At 36.9% G+C, this 24,766-nt stretch overlaps 1 protein-coding gene across 2 annotated transcripts in view; it reads right to left on the minus strand.

Annotated features, from left to right (window-relative positions):
- The window catches only part of MYO16 (myosin XVI), a 400,031-nt gene that overhangs the window by 151,844 nt on the left and 223,421 nt on the right, over nt 1–24,766 (minus strand). For both annotated transcript variants that reach the window (XM_072849888.1, XM_072849887.1), the window contains exons 14-16: nt 13,233–13,338; nt 9,484–9,601; nt 2,289–2,436 (exon numbers count right to left, since the gene is read on the minus strand). In XM_072849888.1, the coding sequence (XP_072705989.1) occupies nt 2,289–2,436; nt 9,484–9,601; nt 13,233–13,338 (372 nt within the window). The remainder of the gene's footprint in view (nt 1–2,288; nt 2,437–9,483; nt 9,602–13,232; nt 13,339–24,766) is intronic.

Genomic DNA, 24,766 nt, shown 5'->3' on the forward strand with positions numbered 1-24,766 from the left:
AATAAAAAAACAATGCTATGTCTCATTTCTCATATTGCAATGGCTTAAGCAAAGAATGAAAAAATAGGGGTATCTTGTGATCTTAATAGCCATTATTTACTAAGATTGTTCAGTCTTCTACATAAAGGTGCAATATTAAACAACGCAAAGAGGAACAGAAAAATTATCAAAAAACGGTTGGCTGTGAACCACCTATAGTTTCAAAAGGGCTGTTATCTAATTAAATTTGCTATTAGAGTCAAGATTACACTTGCTTAAAGCAAACATGACAAATTCACTTATTGATGTTACCAGAATGATATGATCTCATCAAAATTTGACTAAGCCAGAAATCATGAATTTATAACAGAAGCCAAATCCTGCTTTCTGATTCATGTATGAGTTTGACACTGTAGAAATTCACCCCTAGTTGAATTTCAACCAAGTTTCAATCAACCAAGAAAGATCTGGCCCCCTGAACTACTACACTCAGGAGTTTAAGGTAAGAAATATTTGGCCCAAACTCTCTCACAATAATGCAAGATACAATCTACTCTATGTAGCCAAAGCAAAGCTTTATTGATAAAAGCAGCTTTATGCAAATGTTCAGCTATAAATTACTTCTAAAGAGTTGGCACTGCAATGTTCAGACATCTATTTAAAAATACTATTTTGTTCTTTTTGGATGCTTATCAGATATCTTATCAGATAAAGCTTTGTTCATATGAATCTAGTTATTCAGGGTTTTGCTAAGTCTTTCCTGTTGGAGCGTCTTGCAAAGTGACTTCAAACTGTTTCATTTTCTGAATAAACTGAGTGATTCTAAACAACTTTTGCTAGAAGAGGAATAAATTAATGATCGCGAGCTCAGAATCCTTTTGGTCTTCAAAGTCTTCAAAGGATTTACAACATAGAATTTAACTCTTCCCCTCTCCCCCTTTGAAGTGGGTCATTTTTAGTAAATCAACTTAGCCTCAGGTTTCTTCAGAGCTAGTGCATTACACCATTCTGTATAATACCAGAAGTGCTAACAGCTTAAAACATTACCAAACAACAGTAGTCTGAAGACGTGTGTTTAAGAAAAAATCAGAATCAGGTAAGTTTTTTCTGCAAAAATTAATGTGGTATCTTTCTATTTACAGGCCCCAAATCTAGGAATACTATTTTATTCAAGTACTATCGAGAGTGGAAGATAGAAAAGTTGAGAGAAAAATCCATGGGAAAAAGGCTTAGATATGAAAAACTCAAAACACTCATTTTACATCATTTTAATTACTATTGGTCTTTTTACAGTTACTCACTATACTCATTATAAACTTAGCCAATTTAAGAGAATATCATTAATGACAAACAGGCTTCTCTCATTTCAGTAATATTTCTTAGGAATCACCTAAGAAGACTGAAGAAAGGCAAATTATCTAAATTGGGAATATGTTTTTATTCCAAAAGAATTTGAATTAATAAATTTTGAGATATCCCCAAAATTTCCTGAAAAACCAAAAACTTCCACTTATATTTGGAGTGTATTCCAAATGCAGTGTGTATTCCTTAGACGTACTACATTTAGGTGTCTATATACAGCTCTGTATATTTAAGCTCTTACTATTAAAGGGGACATAGTCATCACAGTTTATGAAACTCCAAATGTGGTTCAGTTCACCCCAAAGCACACATCTACATGTAACTGTATAGAGCTGAGTAGAGACTCAATCTCCTTTGATTGCAAATGGGAGCCAAGACAACAAGCTCATGTGGAGACACACACAAAGACCTAATTTTAGGTGTTGGTTGTTGAATCCTATCCTTGGTTTCAAGCAGTCAAGACTTTGTTTCTGTTTTTCTTAATAAATATGAGGAAAAGTAAATCTCAAAATGAAAATGGAAATATCAGTTACATATTTCTGTGTATCACAATATCGGTGAAATTTCATCAGAATCAACATATTCCGTAAGAAAAGTCTAATTTTAATAAAACGGTCTTTCCTGAAGACAAAAAGTTTCATCGGGGAAAAAAAAAAACAAACCAGACTTACTCTAGTCCACAGAAGATGGAAAAATAACCAGGAAGTTTATTTCCTTTTTCTCCTTTAAGGCAATAATCCTAATGGATCCAAGACTCTCATCTCGCTAAGAGGGTATACATGTACTCCAGAATTAAATCGTCATGAACAGGTACTCAATAATAAATAATGTCAGAGCGCATTGAAAAGTTACGACACGAATGTTAACTATTGGAGGAAGGACCTCAACAGCAAAGAGGTACTAAAATAAGAAAAATATTAACACTAAATATAAAGTTGTTTTCCTACCTGTGTGCAGACAAATTACTGAGGTACAGGGTGTATTTTTCTTCAGCAGACAGCCCATCCATCATCAAGTAAAAAACATGAAAATTACTCTGGTTGAGAGGTTGCGTAATGACACGAGACTTCTCCAACATGTATGTATAAATCCTAGCTGATTGAGAAACAAACAAATTCATCATTATACTGAATGCTCTAAACATATATTTCAAACCATTCACCATTGCAACACTGAAGAATAAACAATGTTTCTTATAAAACAGTCTGAGACGAGCATGATATCAAAAATATTACCATTCATTCTACTATGGTTTTCTATATAAATCACATATAAACCCCTAATTCCATTCAAATTAGTGGAACAAATGTCTTATCTTACTTACTATCTTACATTATCTTTAAAATTTATTTCTTAATTTTAAAGATAATGATGTTGATTTGTACTCTGTTTTACTTATTTGAGGAATCAGTTGTCATATTTGGGAAGACTTTCTAAGAGACAAGCTGTTAGTCATCTCACCAAAGTGTATCCATCTGAGCATTGGCATCTATTCTAAGCTCCTTCTTAATAGAGAGAAAGTTGCAAGAGACATTCAAGATATCTTGGAAAAACTGCCCTTGGAATCATTTCCTCTTTCTCTGTTGGCAATCACGAACACTCAGATTAACAGTTTAGATTAACCACCTAACTTCTAGATGGCTACTTCTAGATGGCTACAAAGAGACAAATCCTCTGCAGAAGTGGTCATCAACAAGCTCGCTATCCTGTGCCTGGGGTAACATTAGCATCTCAGAAGGGTTATGATGAGCTGGCCAAAGCAGAAGCCATTTGAATCAGCACATCTGGGAAGAAGGTGAAGGAGGACAAACCTGACCACAATTTGATATGATCACACATGACCTGAGGCCCGATAAGGTTCTGAAAGAGGCAAAGAACAGAAGCAGAGGAAATATTGGACCCTCAGATCTATTCACCTGCTTCACCAGATTACAGGCATTGTAGAGGCATTTGTGAAGAGACAGAGGGAGATTCACTGTTTTGGGCAGACTACTCTTCAGCCCTCCGCTGAGTGTACACCACCATGCAGACAGATGCAGCAGGCTAAAGAGAACAAGGGAACACCTAACTGTAGCTAGAGGTCAGGGCCCTCCCTGCGAGCGAGGACCTGATTCCAGTTCCCACTTACCCCACTGTTTGTACACTTTATCTCATCATTGCTTAAATACTAGCTGTGGTGCAAAGACCAGAAGCATGTCCCTTCACACACAACTGAGCACCCCCACCACTACATTCTGTTGCAGCTTTATGCTTTTCAATCTCTGTGATATGGCAGAGCTTTCACAGGGTCTTAGCAAGCATCCTTATCCTGGAAAAGACTGTTGAGTTTAAAGGATGAGGTGCACTTCTCAGCAATGGAGGAGCTATAATTTTGGAATCCTGTAAGCAGAGGAGGATATTAAACCATAGCTTCCCATAGTCTGGATGACAACCAACTCATCTAAGACTCCTTCCTTTATGAACTGGAAGTAGTTCTTGAACATTCAGTGATAGAAAATACTGGTACATGCATCCTGTAGCACAGTAAGTATGTTCTCTAAACACACACCATTTCTGAGCCGCTCACGGTTTTTTAGATTTTTTTTGTTTTTACTTTTTTGAAGCACGCTGGGATTAAGCATAAAATAGCACTGAGTTATTCAGTGCAGTCAAGACTGTTGCATTTCTAGGCACATGCAGTAGCACAACTTCAGACGCCTGAGAGACCTGAAGTTTGAAGGCAGAGTGGGAGTTTAAAGACTTCTAAAGATGGGGATAGTTGAAACAGTATTTTCAGAATCAGTTTTGGACTCAAAGGTATCGTCCAATGCAAGGCTGAGCAAAGTTACGCAGGTTAGATCTCAGCATGTGAGAGTGGTGTCAGAAGCATGGTAGTTGTATTAGCCTAATGGCTAGGGTAGAAGCCAGAACGTCATGCTTTTGCCACCATACAGCTGCTAATATCCACAGTAGCTCATTCAGAGCTAGCTTGGTTATTGCTATACCATCTGTATTTGTCTGGTAATTATATTTTAAATTTCACCTAAGTATTTTCCTGTCTTTTGGAGAGGTCTAAGTTTCTGTCTATACTGTTAAATTAAACAGCAAACTTGAAGTTACTTGAAGTTGTGTGTATGAGGGAATGCAGCCTGTGAGAATATTGTTGAAAGACAGTGTAGAGTGGAGGGAAACAAAATCGGGAAATCTCGAACATATTGTTTTGAGAAAGGTCTCCGCAGTTAAGTGCTGTCCCTGAACTATGCACGGTCTCAGAAAGTGCTACTCTGCACAGGCTAAGCCATCCCAGGCACATCCCAGTTAAGCAGTATGGAAGGTCAGTGGTACACTACCCAGGGGCATCTTCCACCCTTTCTTTTATTTAGCAGCACAGGCATGGCCTGACACATGTGCTGGCAACCAAAACCATGCCTGGGATTCTAGCTACAGAAGAGACAGCAGGACTGTCAGAGAAGGCTGACGTGCTGAACCAAGAAGACATGATCTGGCCCATTTAATCATCCTACAAAAGCCAGAAGTGAACTCCTGCTATTATGGAACCTATATTATGAGAAATTGTGTATCAGCCGTCTAGCTGTCTGTTGCTACACTAAGGAAAAAAGAACTGTGCTGGAAGTAAAAGGGCACGCTTGGGAAATCATTAAGCTGGTAGCAGGTTATGTTTCTGGCTCCAGTAACTTTGCAGCACACTACAAATTGAAGCAATACAATCTTAACCTATCATGGCAGGACTGGCCCAGACACACACTTTCATCAGAATCAATCATTACCTGGCTGCCATTCCTACAGGGTAAAACAGAATAGATGAACCTGAAGGATGATTTCCACCTTTTATTGTGCTTGTAACTTATTTCTCAGTAAAACTAACCCTACCATCAATTAATCTGAAAAGAGGCCATTACTAATCTTTAATCACTGTTTTTGTGTGCAATGATCTTCACTAAGGCTTTCATAACTATCACTCAGGTGTTTTTAACATTAATTGATTAGTAAAAGCAAGAAAAATGTTACTGGAGGTCATCTATCTGATTAATTAATACATTTAACTTTAATGATGGGCACCACCAGTTATTTAGATGACACAAATTAATTCAGCCCTTTTCAGGTACTTCACGTCACCCACTTTAATAAGGCTAAATACAGTTCACCTCAGTTAGCATCTCCAGCAATGGGAAAAGCTGTTAAGAAAAGTTGAGCTTCTGATCAGCAAGAATCAAACACAGCACCATCTTAATGGAGCTAAGTAACTCATAAAGAAAACTATCATGGTAATATGCTTTTCTACAAAGTGAAATGATAAGTTCATTAATCTATGTGTGAAATAAAAGGGAAAAACAATAGAGTTCCAGAGCAAAGTCTGCCATTTTTGTGCAATTTTCACTGTGCTTACAGGCACAAGGAAATTTGTACTTCCTTTAACAGATCACTTGATCTGCTGAGCAGCTACAAAATCAGCAAGCAGACTCTGTACTGAAAGTGTGGCCAGTGAAATCTTTCTTCCAGCTATGCATTCTTTGAAACTACATTGCTCTTTCTCAAAAACCATGCTGTCCTAAACACAGCTATTGCTAAAGACAAAATAACATTTGAAAGTTCAGACAGAGCTGAAGCACAGTACAAAAACACATCAGAGAGTTTAGCTGACTGCAGTCTTTTGTATACCAAAAAAGGAAATTCATGTCTGAAACTTTTTAATTGATAAAAAATGTTTGTAACACAAGGGCGAATATGCATTCTGCTTCTTTTAACAAATCAAATTAGATCCTTCCATTTCAGTGCAAATTAGAAAAAAAAGTGAGGCCTTGCTTTTAAAAAAGTGAAGACTGAGAAAAGCAAGGCCTGACAAGACAGGCAGGAAAATCGGGAGAATAAGTTTCTCAGGCTTGATTTTCTCTTCCTAACCTTCTTTTTTAGTAATTTGAGGAAACTGACAGAAGCTTTACCTTTCATCTTAGGAATTATGTCAACTTACCTGAAAGACCATTTACTTTCTCCCAAAATAAAATGCAGTAATTTTACTTCTGGAAATAAGTAAATAATCAGTCTTTTACTACTATGCAGTGGGTGTGCATCATCATCTATGAATGATTATGATTTTTTGGCAGAAAATCACTCTTTGAGTTCTGTTAGGTATGAATTTATTTTAGAAACTTAATGAAATCACTGGCCTGTAGTTTATTCTGTATTTGTTCTGATGTAAGACTTTTTACTAGTTCCCACTGCCTTATCTTATCCAGTCACAAAGAACAATGACTTAATCTGGGTTATACCTTCTCCACTTGTTTGATTGGACTAAAGCAATGAAAGGTACCTGACCACAAAGCCACTTGTCACAGAAAAACTCCCATTTGAACCCAAAATTGCAGCACACTTCATCAGAAACAAGAGCCAGAGAAGACACATAAAACCTCTACAGATATCTGTACTGCTTTTGAGTAGAACCACACTCAAGAGCTCCATCCTTGTTTTCAAAACTTCATGGCAAAGATCCAGTTTATGAGAAGGACCGAATCAAGCCTGTAAATTAAAATTATGGCAAACATTTCTGTTATTTAGGTATATTGGACTTTCTTCTATAAGAATAAACCTTATGTGACAAAGGTTGGAGCATTTCTTAAAAGGACTAAGAGGACTTCAGCATGAACAAAAAGCTGTCACAAACTTCACTGATGTCCACTCAAAATGCAAAGAATGCTACCTTGAGCTTGCCCTCTATAACAAAAATGTACACATGTACTTTGCATGCCCCTTCCTTAGTAAATTGTTCTGGATCTCCACCCTTAAGATCTGTCTGTTAAGAAGTTTAAACAACCTAAACCCTTTGATGGAGACAGTCTAGTGTCATTTGGTTTTTTGTTTACAAACCAGACATATTTAGCCCAGTTTGCCTCAACGAGTTATAAAGTCATGTCTCAGCAGAATCAGGTGCTCTGCATATTTACATTTTTCATTCATGTTTAAATAGTGCAAGACAGTAAATACTGCTGCAAATGATCTTGCAAATAGAGACAGAGAATCATTGGGTGGTATTTAAACCAGCCAAAGACAACATGCCAGATCCTTTTCTCATTTATGGTGGTGTAAATCTGGGACAATTTCACTCAGAAGTGATGTTTAGCAGTGGCCTAGAAAAGGCAATAACTACAATGCGAATCAAACAGCATGAACAACAGAAACTTACAAAAATATAAAAAACACTTTCACTGCTCTACTGGGACTTCTCACTCTTGACTGTAAATTACGGAACTTTTGGCTATCTTAGATTTGGTAAGAGTAATTGATTCAATTCCTAAATTGAAAACTCAAGTCCCTGCAATCTCAAGCAAGGCACCCAAAAACTGTGGGAACACATGGCCTTGAGGCCTTGAGGCTTCCGTTCCTCATCTGAGGAACTGAATGACACAACCTTAAGTCAGAAGTACTGTCAAAATGAAGCCATTTATGTTTCTGAAATGCTCACACAGTGAAAAATGTTGATGAACAACATAGAAAATCCACAGGAAAACTAGCATTCTGCTTTTAGAGCAGAATAAAATGGCACAAGCCACACATGAATCAATGAAGGGAAAACAAGATATTTAGTAGCAGATCACTGAAGAAATATAGTCCATTCTCTGCACTGAATGAAGCTGGGGAGGGGTGGAAAAACAACAGCATTAAATTTGTATGCACAAGGCAACCCAAGAGTATGTCAGACAACTCCAATTCTGGCATTTCCTAATGTTCATATGCTTGACTTTTCAAAATTAGTATCATTTTCATCTATTTGCGTTTGTGCTCTGTGTGTGTAACAAAAAGAGAAAAAGCATGCACACAATGTAACTGTGATAACTAAATATACTCATACTAAATATACATAATACAAAGGATTTATAAAATGTTAGTTTTAGGGATCGAACTTTATTTTTACCAGCCCAATTCAGACACTATTTAGTCCATTCTAATGTTTACATCACTGTCTTTATATTCCTCCCACAACAGCTCATAAATGAAAAAAAAATCACACCTTTTAGTTTTATATTTTCTTTACAAATATCCTATATTTATTGTAAAACAAACCAAAAAAAAGTGATAGTAATTTCCCACACAGTGACATTTTCACTGAAGAAACTATCGTATTTGCTAGGGTATAGTGAACTCTCTCAAGAAAATGAATTGTAATTCCCACTATGAAATATTTCCAAATAAGTTTTTTTAGGAAACTGTTCTGAAAGCAGAAACATATTTAAAATGATAAAAAATGAGTAGTTTTGGAAATGTTTATCCAATGGAATCTAATTTACTTGGGTCAAAAGTGTGTCTCACCACATGGGTTTTCCATCCAGGAAGATCAGTGCAGGTAGGAAACTGTCTGTGTACAGTTATTTCTGCACACACCTCTCGCTTTAGCATGGAGTAACTTTATGATGACCTGTGCAGACCAGAAATGAAACCTCTCCCTGACTGCCTCCAAAGATCAGAGTTTTCAGAATCAAACTGAAGTTTTGCCCAATATTCTTTTTTTTCCACTAATGAACGCTTACTGGGGATTAGCAGACTCCCACTTACTCTGAAAGCAGGCACAAATTCCGCAATATCTTACCTCCAATGAGAATAAACATCAGTATGATTCCTAGTTCCTTTAGAAGAAGCTCAAAGCTGTAATGAATTACTTCTAATTTCAGTATTACAGAGTATACTTGTATTTTGTTTGCTCTAAACAGATTAGTTGATCACTTATTTAAGGGATACTTAAAATACCCAGTACAATACTAGATACAATTGAAAAATTACTGTCTTTGTTACATTTATTTCACAGTAAAGTGATACACAGCTATCACATATTGTTAATCTCGGGCATAAAGGGAAATGTGATTTCCTGGGAAATGTTAAGAGGAATCGGTGGTGGTAATTTTTTTTTCTTGTCTTTCTGTGCCACCTAGTGGTTGCACACAACAGGGCTCTCCCTCTTAATACTGTGCACCACTCTTGACAAGCTATTAATTCACACGCGACTAAACATGTTCTTCTGACACTCCGTAAACCCCCCTTGCCTCTTTCATATACTTAAGGCCACTGATGCCTAACTCTATGTATGGCACACTGGGATCCTTGATCTACTAGTCTGTGGGTGATATAAAAATAAACAGATTAAATGATACTTACCTGCAGTTAATGTTTTTTTCTTCTCACAAAACTGTAGCTCAAAATATTTTATAAAACAGCTGGAAAAATCATTCAAGGGTGTCTTAGCATGTCCAAAGGCCTCCAAGATACAGTTTACCTGCAAGACAATGGTAAAGAAGTAGTAAGATGGGAAATAAACAGGAAGATATTTCACTAAACATCAGTGAGGTTGTTTTGTGATCAATAACTGGAAAAAAAAAAAAGACCTTTTTTCAGCTTGGAATTTAACAAATTCCTTGAAAGTTTTTTCTAAACAGAAATTAAAGTAAGATAGCTCAAAAGAAAAAAAAAAAGTGCTGTCGAATATTGGAAGTTGTAAATGGAAGGGGAAGACAACGGCTCACACTTGAGCTGTGTCCTTACAGGCGGTTTGGATACAAGTGACTGGAGTCATATGCCCAGAGCTGGCATGCTTAGCAAAAAGATTAGTCTTTGAAGGCAGCTATGCTTGTAAAGTTACAGTCTGTCGATACTAATAACCAGCCAAAGGAATTTACAAGCTTTATATGATGCCAGAAATGGCATAAATTATTGATTTCAAATAGAATTACTTCAGCATTATACTAGTGAAAAAGTGAGGAAAAAAATAGATTCTGACTTTTTTATGGCATCTCTCACTAATGCATTTCCATGTTACATCTTCGTGGTCACACCAATTATTTTTAAAAGATTAAAAATTTAAAAAATAATAAAAAGGATTAAATATGCCATCTTTATTCCATGTTTTCTCTGTATTTACCTTTTTAATGTATAAATAGTTTCTTACACTAAATGGATCCCCTTCAGCACTTTCCTCTTTTGCATCCTAAGAAATTGATTGCAACGTGGCCTCATACACTATTGTTCTGATATAACCATGGTTTGCTGAAACTGGATGACCTAGATGGGGAGAGGTAGGAGGGAAGAGGGCTGTGGAGTGGCACAGGTAACTTGTGGCTCCAATCACAACGACAGAAGCTCTAAAAATCAGACCCTTCAGAATTATTAATTAAACCAGCTATTTGTGCAGTAGGTGGCAGCAGAAAACTAGTCAGCCTAGTTTTGGTTCCACTCCAGTAGCGTTGTTTAGGATGTATTTGCTCATTAGGCTAATTCAGCACTTGTTTAACCTGTGCAGCTTTATTAACTTTAATGATGCTATGCATAACTGGAGCAGGAATGAATTCAGGTTATTGTGTTCATTAAAGCACCTTAAAAGGCAACTAAACCAGAATCTCTACTTGATTCTCCATGGGTGGGATCTGCTACATCTACCTTCACTGTGTGAAGTCAGGTGTCCCATCTAAGCTAGTTACAAAGGATCTTTCTATAACCAAACAGCAACTCATTTTTCTTAATATGTGATGATTCTCTTCTGCCTGCATTGACTAAGACTCATTGACACTATGGCTACGTCTATACTAGAGACTATACTAGAGGCTATAGGCTATGTCTATACTATTAAACTAAACAGGACCAGGTGCAGGACTCTCTATCCTCTATGGTAAGTGGCATGGTAAGGTTCGCATTCGGACATCTACCTCTTCTTTTGCAGAATAGGGTGGACATACTGTTGCGAATGGTCCCTGGCACATGCTGTCCTCTGAACTGTGGCCAGAGGATCTGTTGGGGATTTAAACCGTGTCAGGGAGCAGGATAACAACTGCATGTTAGGGATCATTGTTCAGTTTACTACATAGATGTAGAGTAGGTTAAAGTAGTCTACAAAGTTAACTAATTTTTAGACAGAGAAAATTAGGCCTTGTCAGCCCCCTACCACACTGATTCCTCTTCTTAACCAAGGACAACATCTTATTTCATTTGCACTGGATCATGATGGTTGTCCCTGGGAGTCTTCCTGTGGTCAGGAGACAAGCTGCAGCAGAGACAAGACTACTTCCCACACCTCCTGATTCCCACTGCTGCCATATTTGTATCCAAAACACACAGTTTTCAGTTGCCTATGCGCAAAGGTACTTATTTACTTAGTTCTTCTACTCATTACTTAACCTGAACTTTAGGAAAGAAAAGGACTTGGAGGATCTGACCTGAATTTTGAAGTTCTACTTGAATAACATCTCTGGCCTGATGAGTTCAAAACTGTAAGTAAACCTGTGTAGGTAGTAAATAATAAAATACACAGTAGAAATAGATATCACTTGTAGGGCTCCTGGGTTTAAAATAAAGTAAAAGTGTACTGTCCCTATAAATGGTATTATTGCAACACTAGACTTCAAAATTTAAATCAAAAAAGTGAAAAAATAACAAGAGTATTCTTAACATTGTCACATGAAACCTAGATTAAATGTGTCAGTTTAGGAACATCATCAATGAATGAGGTAACATTGTGAAAAACACTTTAACGTGGCAATTGTGTGACTACATGAAGTGAAGTAAAGCTACAGATTATTCAGTTGTAGTGTTTTCAGTGTCATAAGGCTTTTTTACTGTCTTCAAAAACCACAAATGTAACACTTTTTTCTAAAATCCACCCAAAATCCATAGGACTTTTATTACCTTATCAGCTGGAACATACAAAATATGAACCAGTGTATCTGTACCGTTCCCATATCCCAATAATCCTGATTTGTAGGTTGTCTGTTAGTGTCAGCTGTACTTCTGACACTATTTTATCGTCTTTCTGGGCTGAATCATGCATAATTCAGGAAGAAAGAAGTGTGTTTTGAATAATGTATGTGATGCTATTAAAAACCCCCACAATGAAAGGTTCTGGAGTTCTGTTGGATATCATACATGTGGCAAGTGAAAGCTAAAAAAAAAAGTATCTTGGGTTGACTGTAAGTGCTGTAGAGGAAGGTCACCAGAGTGGGTGAAAGAGTCTAAACATATTTTTTTTAAAGTATGAAACTCAGAACTGAGTTATGACAATGCAGACTGTGCTAAAACATTCCATGTAAATTTGTCTCTGTGCTGGGATCTCAGATGAGAAGTTTCATCAGGAAAGGCAATTTTTTTAAAGAATTTGAATTGGCAATCTAGGGTTCAGCATAATTTAAAATGTCAGTATGAACCTTTATAGTAGTGTTACAGCTGTAATAATGAAACATAAGTTGCAATGTTCAGCCAAATGAAAACTTTACATTTATAACGTACTAGAAAGGAGACAAATTCATCTGATACATGAAGAAGGTTCGCGTGATTTCATGTTACGCGTTGGGCAGAATTTGTTTCTGCTGTGGGAATTAAATATGACTCAGCAAATATTCAGAACTCTTGCCTATTTCATAAATATATTTAGTATACAAATGCTGGGCCATATAACTTTATTCAGTTCTTCCAGCTTTCCTGCAACTTTCCAGTTTCTGCCTTAAATACTATTACTTCAGATGCCTCAGCACTTCTTATACTGTCCAGAGAAGCACCACCACAACCATAAAGATAAATTTATTTACTTACTGAAAGTAATTAGTACACATTTAGGAGACAGTACCTTATCACACAAATGATTCTTATTCACTGAAACACTGCTTTCCAAAGTCACGAAAGCATACAGAAACAAAACTGGCCTCCACTTTTTGGTTTCCTCTCATCACATCAATATGAGCTTAATCCTGTTCCCATTCAGGTCAATTCAGGGAAAGAAACCTCCTTTGACTTCAATGGTGAAAACAAACCCTTTATGAACTTCTGCATAGCAGATGCCTTTTTCCTTACAGTTCAAATGTCTTTGCCTATCCAAGAGGCCAGATTTTTGCTTTGTTCTACTCAGTGATCAGAATGCTACTTACATGTTTTATCTTTGTATCAAAGGTATTTCTGCTGGAGCTGGCTCTGCAACTGAGGTGCTTCATTATCTGTTTGCAGGCTTCAGTCTTCCCAGAACCACTTTCTCCACTGAAAGATGACAGGCAAGAAAGAGAGGGGGAATCATTGTTATTTTCACATTTGATATGTTATTTATATTCTCTGCTAGCTCCATTTTAATGGATTTAAGATATCTCAGTCAAACTTTCATTTCAAATAACAGAAGGTTTATGGATGGCAAACAATAAAGAACAGAATGTAGGAGATAGACTGGCTGACTGTCTATGTTCATGAGGGCTGTCAGAGCTGTCAAGCTATATTGTCTTGTACGACAAGCCAAGCCAGTCAAATCTAAAGCTTTCAAGCCATTTTGAAGGTATTTATAGCAAAGATTTTATCTCCTCCTTTAACTTCTGTCCAGCAAAGGAGCCTGCTTATGCTGCCTGGTTCTCTTTGCAGATGGGGAAATACTACTGCAGTAATGATGGGAGTCAGAAGGAAAGGAAAGTATAGAATACAATAAGAAGAAAGTAAAAGAAATAGGAAAGGAACAGGAAGGAAGAGAAAATGATGATTGATTTTACAACCTGCCCAGTTTCTGCAGTGCAATACACTCTGACTTCAGTGATCCTGTTTCACTTAATTTCTTGTTCATGATGTGGAATAAATATTCCAAAGAATGAGAATCTCTGAGGGGGAAAATGAGCAAAGAAAACAAGGTAAAAGGCAATATGAACAATGAAGGTAGGAAGAAACAACAGAAAAGTGGAGGGATAGAGGAGGAAAGCAAACTCAATGTGCACTTTAAGCATGGAGAAGGAAGGAAAAGAAACAAAAGAGATGGAAAGGATAAAGTTAGTGAAGCCTGACTAAGAAATTAATGTAAGAATTTCTTACTTGATTTAAGAAGTTGCTCTCTTTATAGACAACTGAACCAAACAAAATGTAATTTGATGCTCCTCCTTCATTTATCTGCTTGATCAAATTTAAAAGGCTGTTTCTATAACAGCCAGTTAGATTTTTCACAAGTGCAATGGCCATGCTGGTTGGTCAGTCCGTTATCTGTATAGTTTAGTTTCTGAAAATGAGAGGGCAGTAAAATATAGTATCTGTCTGGCCACTCCTTTATCTATTCATATCTTACTTCAAAGGAGAAATCAATTAAATAAAGGAAGAAACAAGAGAGGGAAGGACAAAAAGGTCTTCATACTCAGGCAGGGATGGGATCTCTGCACCATTTATTTTCATTCAACTCTTATGGGACATACACGCAGCTCTGGAGAATATCTTATTTTTTTACTTGGTAAACTGTAGTCTTAAGAGACGAGACAGATGTCTCATTACTATATGTGATATGTCAAACTGCTTTTATCTATGTCCTCCATGTTCTATAACGAGCTGGAGTCTGACCCAGGACTTCAAACTCCTATTGGCATGAGTAGGAGGTTTGGGGTCCACGACTGCAAAGGTTTGCAACCTGGATATATGTTATGTAAAGACCTCAAATAACAGGTCACAAAGCCATATTTAAACCAGGTCTTACAATGAAAGAAATCATGTGAAGTCAAGAAGGTCACTGTCACAGCTGATACGAAACTAGTATCTCTACAGGATTGACAAGGTGCTCCATAAAAGCACTATCCCTTGCTCAGATCTTCAGCTTCTGACTTTCTGAAAGAGTTTCAAAAGTCAGATGATACTTGATGTCACCCTCTCAAATCTGCATGCATCTCTGCCCTTTTAATGATGACTTCACTCTCCAAATGCTAATTGTACCATGTTGCCTCTGTTCTTAAGAAGTAGCATAGCTTTCTGTCTATAATGGTAGTGTGCAAATTCCATGTTCCTTTGCCTGTTATCACTAACAGGAACAGAAAAAAGTGAAGCAGGGCATTAGTCCTGTGATACTCCTCCCCTAGAGACATTTCATACTCTTGCAAATTACTGATCTTATGCCTGTATTATCCAGAAAGTCAGTGAGCTTACAGACAGATATAAATCTATCTTACCATCTATCTTGCCTCCTCTCCCTCACCTCCTACTGCCCACTCATATTGGCCACTCCACTGGCACCTGTGTGTCATGATGATGAAATAATTTTGTCCCTCCACAACATACTTAATCCAGAATCACAGCTGCAACCTGCTATCACTATACCACAGGTTACCGACAAGATTAGCAACAGTGGCTCTTCGGTTATTTCAGCTGTTAAGGAACTTCTCTGAAGTTAAAACATCACTGAAGTTTAGTACAGTCACCGTTACAGATTATGCCACTGAGCAGAAGTGTTCATATATGTTTGAAAATCAGATCTGAAATAATTCATAGTTTGTAACAACTCACAACTTGTCCAATGTGTACTGCTGTTTATATCCAGCAGATAAATATTTGTATAATTCTGATGGCTGAACAAGATTTGGTATTTAACAAATTGTTGTAGTATTTTATTATTTTGCTTGCTTAGGCCCAACTTCATCTGCCAAAAATACTTCTTTAACAGAAGGCTTTTCCAGGATTAGCAGGGTGGGGGTATTTTTCAAAAAGTCTTTCTCACAACTGGAGAAATTGGGGGGCTGGGAGGGGGAGAAGCAGAAGGGATGCTAAAATAACATTTGATGAGCCTTTGATAGTTTTCGAGTATTAGAAAGCAGGCATGCAAATTATAATCCAAAACAGAAAAATGCCTTCTTAAACAAAGGAACCAGAGTGTTCACCATGAGTTTCCCCACTTAATAATTATTTTGTTTCACTTTTTAAATAAAGATATATTTTGTTTTTCAATGCAAGCTAACTGTGGCCCAGATAACACAGGACCATGCAAGGGTGCACAAAGTGGACAGCTTCTGTCCCTTCTTCAATATTTCTTTCCAAGATTGCCATTTCCTAAACATTGCAGTGACACAGTTACAAAGATTTGACACTCTCAGCTCAACTGTTAATTTTACAGTGATTGACAGTTTATCCAGCAGTGTCACAGGAGCTTGTTGGCTAAAGTGGTTGCTAGAGTACAGTTCAGGGGTCAGAATTCACTAGATCTTGGTTGCTGAAAGAGAGACACAATGTCATTTAGTTGTTCTATGCATTTAAAAGGGTTATGTGTATACTCCTAGTGAAATATAGATTGAAGAAGTGAGAAAAAAATGCCACGTTAGGTAAAGTTTTAATTGTTGATAGAATTGTTTGGAACATTTGGGGCAATAAATAATTTAGCAATGAAAAAGTAATTTGGCACCTTGAACCAGATCTTGTTTATTCCATTTCCTTTGAGGTGGAGTAAAATTTTCTGAAACGTTCCCATTGTCCACAATATCTTTGCTTTAACGGTTTAATTCTGCTTAGAGAACAATTCCTCTTCTCTGTTTTAAATAATTGTTTCATCACTGTATTTTTCAAAACGTACTTTACAATATGAATGTTGGTTTCTTGTAACTTTTGGTTGGGTTGCCTTGTCAAGCAGAAAAGCATTCTTCCACAGTAAAACTTCCTTAGGAGGTATTATGAAACAGGCAAAGCAAAGATGGCTTATTCCACAGATACAGAAGGTTAAATTAGGAAATCAGTAGAGACAGTGTACTCCAAGGGAAAGCAAAATGGACAGAGAATTTGAAAGCCTATGCTCACCATGGGCTTTAGGCAAGTTCCACTAAGCTTTCTCATTTTATTCCTCCTTTGGCTTTCTAACTTTCCTATATAACTACTTAATGGAGGGCCTGGTTCCTACTATTTCTTTATTAATATTTTGTTAATACAACCTCAATTACAACTCTAGTCTCCGTACCTTAAAATAGTATGAATAATAAGAAAAAAATAACCTCTGTTTTGAAATAAAACATTCAAAGCTAAAATTGTTAGGAAAAAGTCCAATTTGAAGTGTGAAAATACAATGGCATGTGAAGCAAAGAACCCAGGATGTTCTACAACCAGGGGAACTAAAGAAGCTACACCCTGCAAATCCACTGCACCTGAATCATGATCCAGGTCTTCTGTTACCTTGTGCCAGTCTAGCTGGGCCACTGGCACCACTCACGCCGGCGAGCTCAGTGCTAAGCATGTGCTTGCCAGACAGTCCACACAGGAACAGCCTGACTGTTCCCTTTCACAATAGCTGTGGCTGGAGTTACAACCACCTTCGTGACAGCTCTCAAAAAACCACAAAGCCTGTGTGAACACCCCAGCTCTGAGACCTCCATGGCTGTTAGTGGCCAACAGGTTCAAAATTTATTGGGTGGAGGGGGACTTAGAGGTGGACAGACAGAACCATCATGTAGAAGTACTCAACCAAGGAAGCCCATCTAAAATAGTAAGAAAACAGGAAAGTTTTAAGAATTAATTCCTGCAAGTACTGAGAAGTACACCTTGCTTATCCTCAATTTCTGCATATTAGCCAGGTTTGTCTATATCTTTATGAATTCAGATAACTGGATCATTATTGTTTGGCAAGTGTCAATTCCAGTGTAAATAAATCCTATAAATCATCTGTTTGGGGAAAAATATGACAAAATATAAAACATGTAAGGAGGAATGCACCTGCCATTTCAGATCATATAAGTGACGGGGTTTTAATGTCTGACCAAAGGTACCACATTCAGAAGTCCAGGAATACCTCACAAAACAAACAAAAAACCCTACTCTTCCAGTACTTGAATTATAATCAGAAATGCTGGAAAACTTCTGACAGGATTTGTTCATATAAGATTTGCACCAGTTTTAAAGGAAGATTTAGATCAGCATAGAAATGCATGCTGTTTTGTATGAACTTCTGAAACCCATCTCTTCTTGTACCACCCTAAACTGTGAGCATTACTACTCCAAATTCCCACTCTGATAGTAAGACATAGCCAGGGAAGAGAGAGTAAGCTTGCAAACTTTTCGGGGGACCAGAATAATTTCTTTCTTCTCAGTTTGCAGAGTACGTAAGCAAGACACTGGGTCTTGCTCTGTGATTGAGGCTTCTAGATTTGAAATAAGTATGTGCAAGCAAGACTGCTAAATATAAAATAATGTGGTTTGCATCAACAGTGATATCTGTAACCGAACAACCCTGCATGTTAGTTGGAAATTATATTTCTAAACTACATTAGAAAGTGTATTTCTAAACTTTTTTTTATTATAAATAGGATGTCCAAATCTATAACTGTACTGCAGTAGGCCACTGCACTTACAATACTTTGAATTATAATGTAAAACTTAAAGATTACTAAGTTGAACAGAATGCCTGTAGTGATGCTAAACTGAGGAAATCAAAAGCTTTCAAGGCATTCCACTTTGAAAGACAAGGATTTCTCTTCGTTCCAGATTATTTGGCTTAAAAATGTGATTTATATCACAACAAAACCATTGGATATTGACATTCCTGGCTGCTAACATACACAAAATTATACTATTTCATTTGATATATTCATTATGGTTTTTTGATTCACCAAATTAGCCATCAGCATCCCGTAAACCATTGGCTTGATTGACTAAGGATCCTTAGCTTTTAACAAGCCTATAAACTATACTTAGGCTTCCTAGACAGCTCCTCACTTATCTTGTCAGTGCATAATGCATTTTCATATCCTGAACAGCAGGAGCAAAATGCAGTCAGAAGGAAGTTAATTATGGAAAGTCCACCTATCGCTATTTTAGAGCATAACATAATGTTTTTTTATTCTGTAACTTTCATACAAATTTTATACAAAGTCAGCTCTTGGTGGTAAGCATACATGAGTGATGGTGGCTTGCTAGATGCTAAAAGTAATTGTGAATAACTGGTAGTAAACTCTTCAATAATTTGGCCAAATGCTTTCCTGTTGAAAAACACTCAATTTCAGTGAGTGAACACTTGATGAGATGTGAAGCGATTGGGGAAAAAAAAAAAAAAAAAAGGTGGAAAGACTGATCTGGATCATCCTGAGAGCTTTAAATGGATTATTTTTTCCTTTTTTAACCAATTCAGTAGCAAAGACTTAATATGATGTTTAGGGGACTAGATAGCACCAGAAAAAGACCAATGTCACAAAGAAAACTGAAACAGGCAACATTAAAATGAAATAGTAGTAAGTTTTTTGTTAATTTTGAAGATGAAAACAAGGCTTCATACACTTTAAATGGGAGATAATGAATGTTCTGCAAAATAAAGTGCTTTAACATTGCTGGACTTGTAAGAGTGAAGTGCAATTCTAAAACTTTAAAACGTGATGATGTATGTGTTTTTACCATGCAAACACAAAGTTTTGACACAGAAGGGTTGCCACTGGCTTTGCAGAGGGTTCCCTTCCAGTAGCAGTATGTAATAATGTTATACTAAGAACCCTATCTCAAATCTGTATTAAATCTTCCTTCTGTAAGCGTAAGGTTTTTAATGCAATGCAGAGGTCAAACCAGAAAATTATAAACTTGTTGAATTTATAAAGTAGGGGTTAATAAGTATTTTTACAAGAAATATTCCTAATTACATGCAATTTATAAAGAATGTAGCAATGACAGAAGTATAAGTGGAGCTTTGAGTAGTTAACCTTACACATTATAGAGCTCTGTCTGCTCCTTTGTCACTGCAGAAGATGCCTCAGTGTTCCACTGCCTGTTCTATCTTCTGTACATTCATACAGCGTACATAGCCTCTGCAAAGCGAACGATCTACTTGCAGTTGTGCAGTTATTGGAATATTTTGCCATTGAAATTTATGCATAATATTTCATGTAATGGGTGATTCATTTTACAAGACTAAAAAAGGATTGGTTTTTTTCACATTGTCTGCTTTGCTCCTCAGGGAGAGCCAGTCAACCTGCATGAAGCAAAGGGAGCAGACAAAGCAGAGAGTTGATATGTCCGAGAGGTTGAACCAACAAGAGACAAAAATCAAACTCATGTACTGTGAAGCAAGTTTGGCAATGCTAGATTCCCATTTTCACTGAATCCCGTAACAGGAGATAGAGGAATTCTACCACTAAACTGAGCAGTAAATTCCTTAACACTCTATAGCTCCTAATGTAAGTTGCAAAACAATGGATTTCCTTAGATTAAAGAATAAACTTGAAAAAGACACTTTTAACACTTCATTTTCCCTGCAAAGGACTGGTCTGGTCCTAAGTTAACTCCAGGATATATACTGGGACAGAAGTATTCTTCCAGATCTGTAAGGAGATGCCTTGGAAATGGATATTTGTTGTTTGTGAACTGGTGTCTTCACTTTTTTGGGCAACCCTCCAAAGCAGTCCCAGTCAGAAAATTCTAGATTTGCTAAATCTGTTTCCTGTGTGAACAACACCTTACAAAAGAATCTTGCTGCTAGGGAAGAACATTTCACATTTGCTAGGCCATTTTGTTGATTTCAGTTTTGATTTTTTTTTCTTATATTTTAACCACTTGTTGGAAACTTTTCTTTGACTTGCTTTTGGTCTTAAAGCTTGCCTTCTACCAAGCAGTCTAAAGGTGATCTGATACACACCAAGTTCTGCATGCTACAGAAAGATGCAAACACTTCCATACCTACAGTGTCTTTAGGCACAGAAAACAGGAAAAGTAAATATTAGGTGATGACACTACAGAAGGGAGAATTTTTCTTCATCTGGCACAAGCCCATGCTGTTTCTGCAAATAGCAGGTAGCTTAGCACTCTGAGAACAGCCATACTCATGACAGAAGTACTGACTTTTTATCAGCTTGATTTTTGTGCTCATGGGGAAGCCACAGTAGATCTGCAGTTACAAACCCTTTCCCTGTGATCACAGGAGCACTCACTGCCAAATCTCTGGTGTTTACTCCCAAAGAAAAGGGTGGAGTCTCTGCTTCCATATATTTAATTGCTAACATTATCACAATCATTTGTGTAGAGTCAGGAGACTCCAACCACATCTGGCTAAGGATACAATATAGAAATGGTCTGGCCATGAAGGGCTTCTACTCTAAATATATCACTACAGACAAGCAGCTAAAGAAAGAAAACCAGTAAAAACAAATAAACAAAAAACAGATGGAAGTTATATGAGAGAGAGAGAGAGAGAGAACAGGACAATAGCTATGAGCAGCATCATATACAGTAAGCACAACTGCTCATGGAGGAATGTCTGATTTATAAAGATTCTGATCTCAGTGATGTGAATTAGGAATGCTTTGAGAAAGCTTGTTGTAAGGGACTTTGGTACAGAAATGTAAAATTCCTGGATCCCAGTCAGGCTTAAGCATGAAATAAATGGTGCTGCAAGTCTCTGCCCTGCCAGAAGCTATGAAGCTCTCCTGAACACACAAATGTGCTGAAAATTGAAGGAGTACTTTAAGGTCAGAAAGTAGAGTCTGGTAGTTTAGCAAGAGGCTCAAGACCATAGCTTTGGACTTAGGCAGTTAAGTTTCAACTCAGACAACTTCAGGTGCCTTCATCTCTTTTCATTATCAACTCTTGGGAAAATGTGGGAGGCAAAAATGACTAGACTAAGAAAAACAGTATCATTAAGGGTTACTCTGCATGCAGAATTCATTAGTAACAGTATGTGTCCAATAAAAGAGTAATTCGTTAATCATTAGTAATGGCCACTAAACTCATGGGAAGTATCTTTTTGTAATTATTCCTTGGCAGGAAAAAAAATCACTGAAAAACATTGCTGATGATAGAAAATAAACTTTATCTCCACAAAATAAACAAGCTACAAAGCTTGATGAAGATGATAGGATTAACATGAATAAGGGTACATTTTCTGATATTCTTCCCAGTCCTTTTGAAAAGATTGTGGGTAGCTCGATGTACTGAAAATAAAATAAATAACTTCTATGAAGAAATTACTGGTTTTTAAAATAACAAACTCAAACTTCTCAGGAAAAATTCAGATGAGAGTTATACATACTGCCATCACTTGGTTCTTCTCTGGCACTTAACAGTTAAGCTAGACATATTTTAAGAATTGCACATGAAAAGTAAAAACTGGTATGATACTAATTCTCACTGCTCCCTATCATATCACAACATGCATATCAAAACAGTAGCCTCTTCTCATGGTAAAATCTTTACAATAAAACTAAAGCATAATTATGTTTATAAATTATACTAACAAATTACTTAAACTATAAATTATTATTATAAGTAAAGTAGACCTAAAAATAAATACAGATTTAAGAGTTTTATTCTATAATTGCATCATGTTTCACTTGCTAATGACGACAACAGAAGGCAAAAGTGTACTCTCAGTGTGCAATTCCAAGAGTGCTCATATGCCAAAATGGTGTATCTTGCAGATATCAAGGAAATTTCATCTTGAGATTAGTGCATACCCACAGGGATAATCTACTTTCACTAGATTTACTACCAATAAAACCAAACAAAACTAGCACCCTGATTTGATGTGGCTATTTTCCTGTGTGGCATGCCAATAGTCCTCATTGTAAGAACTCTGACTTGGACAGTGTCTCAGGCCAACCATTCCAATATTACAGCAGCAGAAAACACGGTACAAGGATTCTAGGAACTATTTAGTCTAAGCCAAAACCACTACCAAAACCAGTGGGCTCTGCCAATCCTGCTCTGGCAACTCATTTCACTTCTAAGGGAATTTGGCTTTGGAACGGATTCAGGTTAAAATAGCTCCTCAACATCACCACCACCTTCCCAGCTGTAGAGAATACCTGAGAGTATTTCTCCAGCCCAGCTCACCATGCCACCACCTGAATGTTTGTGTTGACACAAAGGATGGTGTAGAAATGAGGAAATGAGCAGCCAAAGGCAGAAGCACTCCTAGCCAGCTTATTCCAGTGTAACATTCTCATGGATCTATGAGACCTTTTCACTTGTTCATCCACTGTCTTCCTTCTGAGCGCTTATATGAGATGGCCTTTCTAGCTATGGAGAACTTCTCTGAGCCCCCCCATCTTCATTCAGCCTGTGATTCCACATTAGACAGAAGTGTATTTTTTTACTTTTAAAATTTGTTACTAGGTGCACTTATCGCACTATACATGCATGCATGGAATTGTATCCACAACTCAGCTTTAAAACTAGAGATATTTTAAAATTACAGACCATAGGCCAAACATGTACAGAACTTCTTACTCAGGAATGAAGAGTAAGCTTGATAAGAGAGGTTGGAGAAAACAAAGTAAAACACAAAAGCTTGGAGTATTTCAGAACTGCAGAATTGCAATTATTTGGTTCTGATAGGAAATGAAACTCAGACCTAGAAAACTTCTCCACAAACCCCTCTTCAAGTGAAAAATCAAAGAAAAACTGACTGGATGCTATAGCACATGCCCTTAGGGCCCTCAGGGCCAGAATGTAAGCGCTGCTCCATGCTGTTTTGTTAACATAGATGTAACCAATGAATCATCCCTCACAGTGGGGGAAGAATCTTCTTTCTGATAGCTAATGTTGTTTTATAGCTGAAATAGCAAGAAAGCAGAAATCCATTTTGACCACACACACAAGTTCATGCACACACACATGATCAGGTGACAGCAGAGGGATAGATTAATAACTTGAGTTACATCAAGGATATAGTTCAGATGATGATGATGATGACTATTATTATTATTATTATTATTGTCAGAAAACCAATGGAAATTTCCTATACCACCTTTACTTTCGAGACATTCATTATTTAGATTCTACCAATGCACTAATTTAATGAGACTATCCAATTTTTAATACCTCTTTATGAACTTCTAAAGGATCTCAATTCCCTTCTGTTTTCTCATTTAGTGCTAGCAGAAGAAAGCTATTTACAAAGAACTGTTTCTAGCTGTTTCTGTTAAGTTGCAGCTATATTTATCTCCTATTCCAAATTACCAGATGCTTTCCTTTCAGCTTCCATTTTCACAAGTGACCTTTAGATCTAATTAATTATCCACATACAGGATACTTTAGGACGGCATATCTACGGGCTGCCTTGATGTGATATGCAAATGTCTTGACAAGTGCTGATGCCATCAACAGAGCACCCTCTTGTCATATTCTCCATCAGGTCACTGATTTATAATAAGCTACAGTGGGCTGGGCAGGGATCAAGACAGTGAGTCTTAACACATGCCTTGACAACCTGATATAAAATCATCAGTAGCAACTATTCCCTGATATCAAAGCCATTTATTATTAAGTACAATATTCTTTGTGTACTATTATACAATACTTAACTTGGCAGTTAGCCTTTTTCTTGAAGTGTGAATAAATATTATTTTCTTCTTCTTCTCTGTCTACACTTATAGGCAACTTCACAAAGATATTAATCAATTAGCAGCGTCCCAAGTTGAAGAAAATGCTGAAGACAGTGCCTTACGATATTTCTTATTTTTATCAAAATGATTATACCTAAACAAGAGTTAATATTTACAAGAAGATACTATGAACATACAGTAATAATCTCCTAATGTTGCTTGTAGCTCTGCTTAAATGTCACTGCTCACTGGATAAATAAGTAATTATTCCATTCTGATTAGCTTACAAAAAGGTTATCATTTGCTTCAACCAATCAACAATCAGTTCCACACATTATTAATTTATACATTTATAATTTAGAAACTTATAAACTACATTTTTTCACAAACTATGCTTTTAAAAG

Source organism: Ciconia boyciana, chromosome 1, assembly GCF_034638445.1.
Source record: "Ciconia boyciana chromosome 1, ASM3463844v1, whole genome shotgun sequence".
Lineage (NCBI taxonomy): Eukaryota > Metazoa > Chordata > Aves > Ciconiiformes > Ciconiidae > Ciconia > Ciconia boyciana.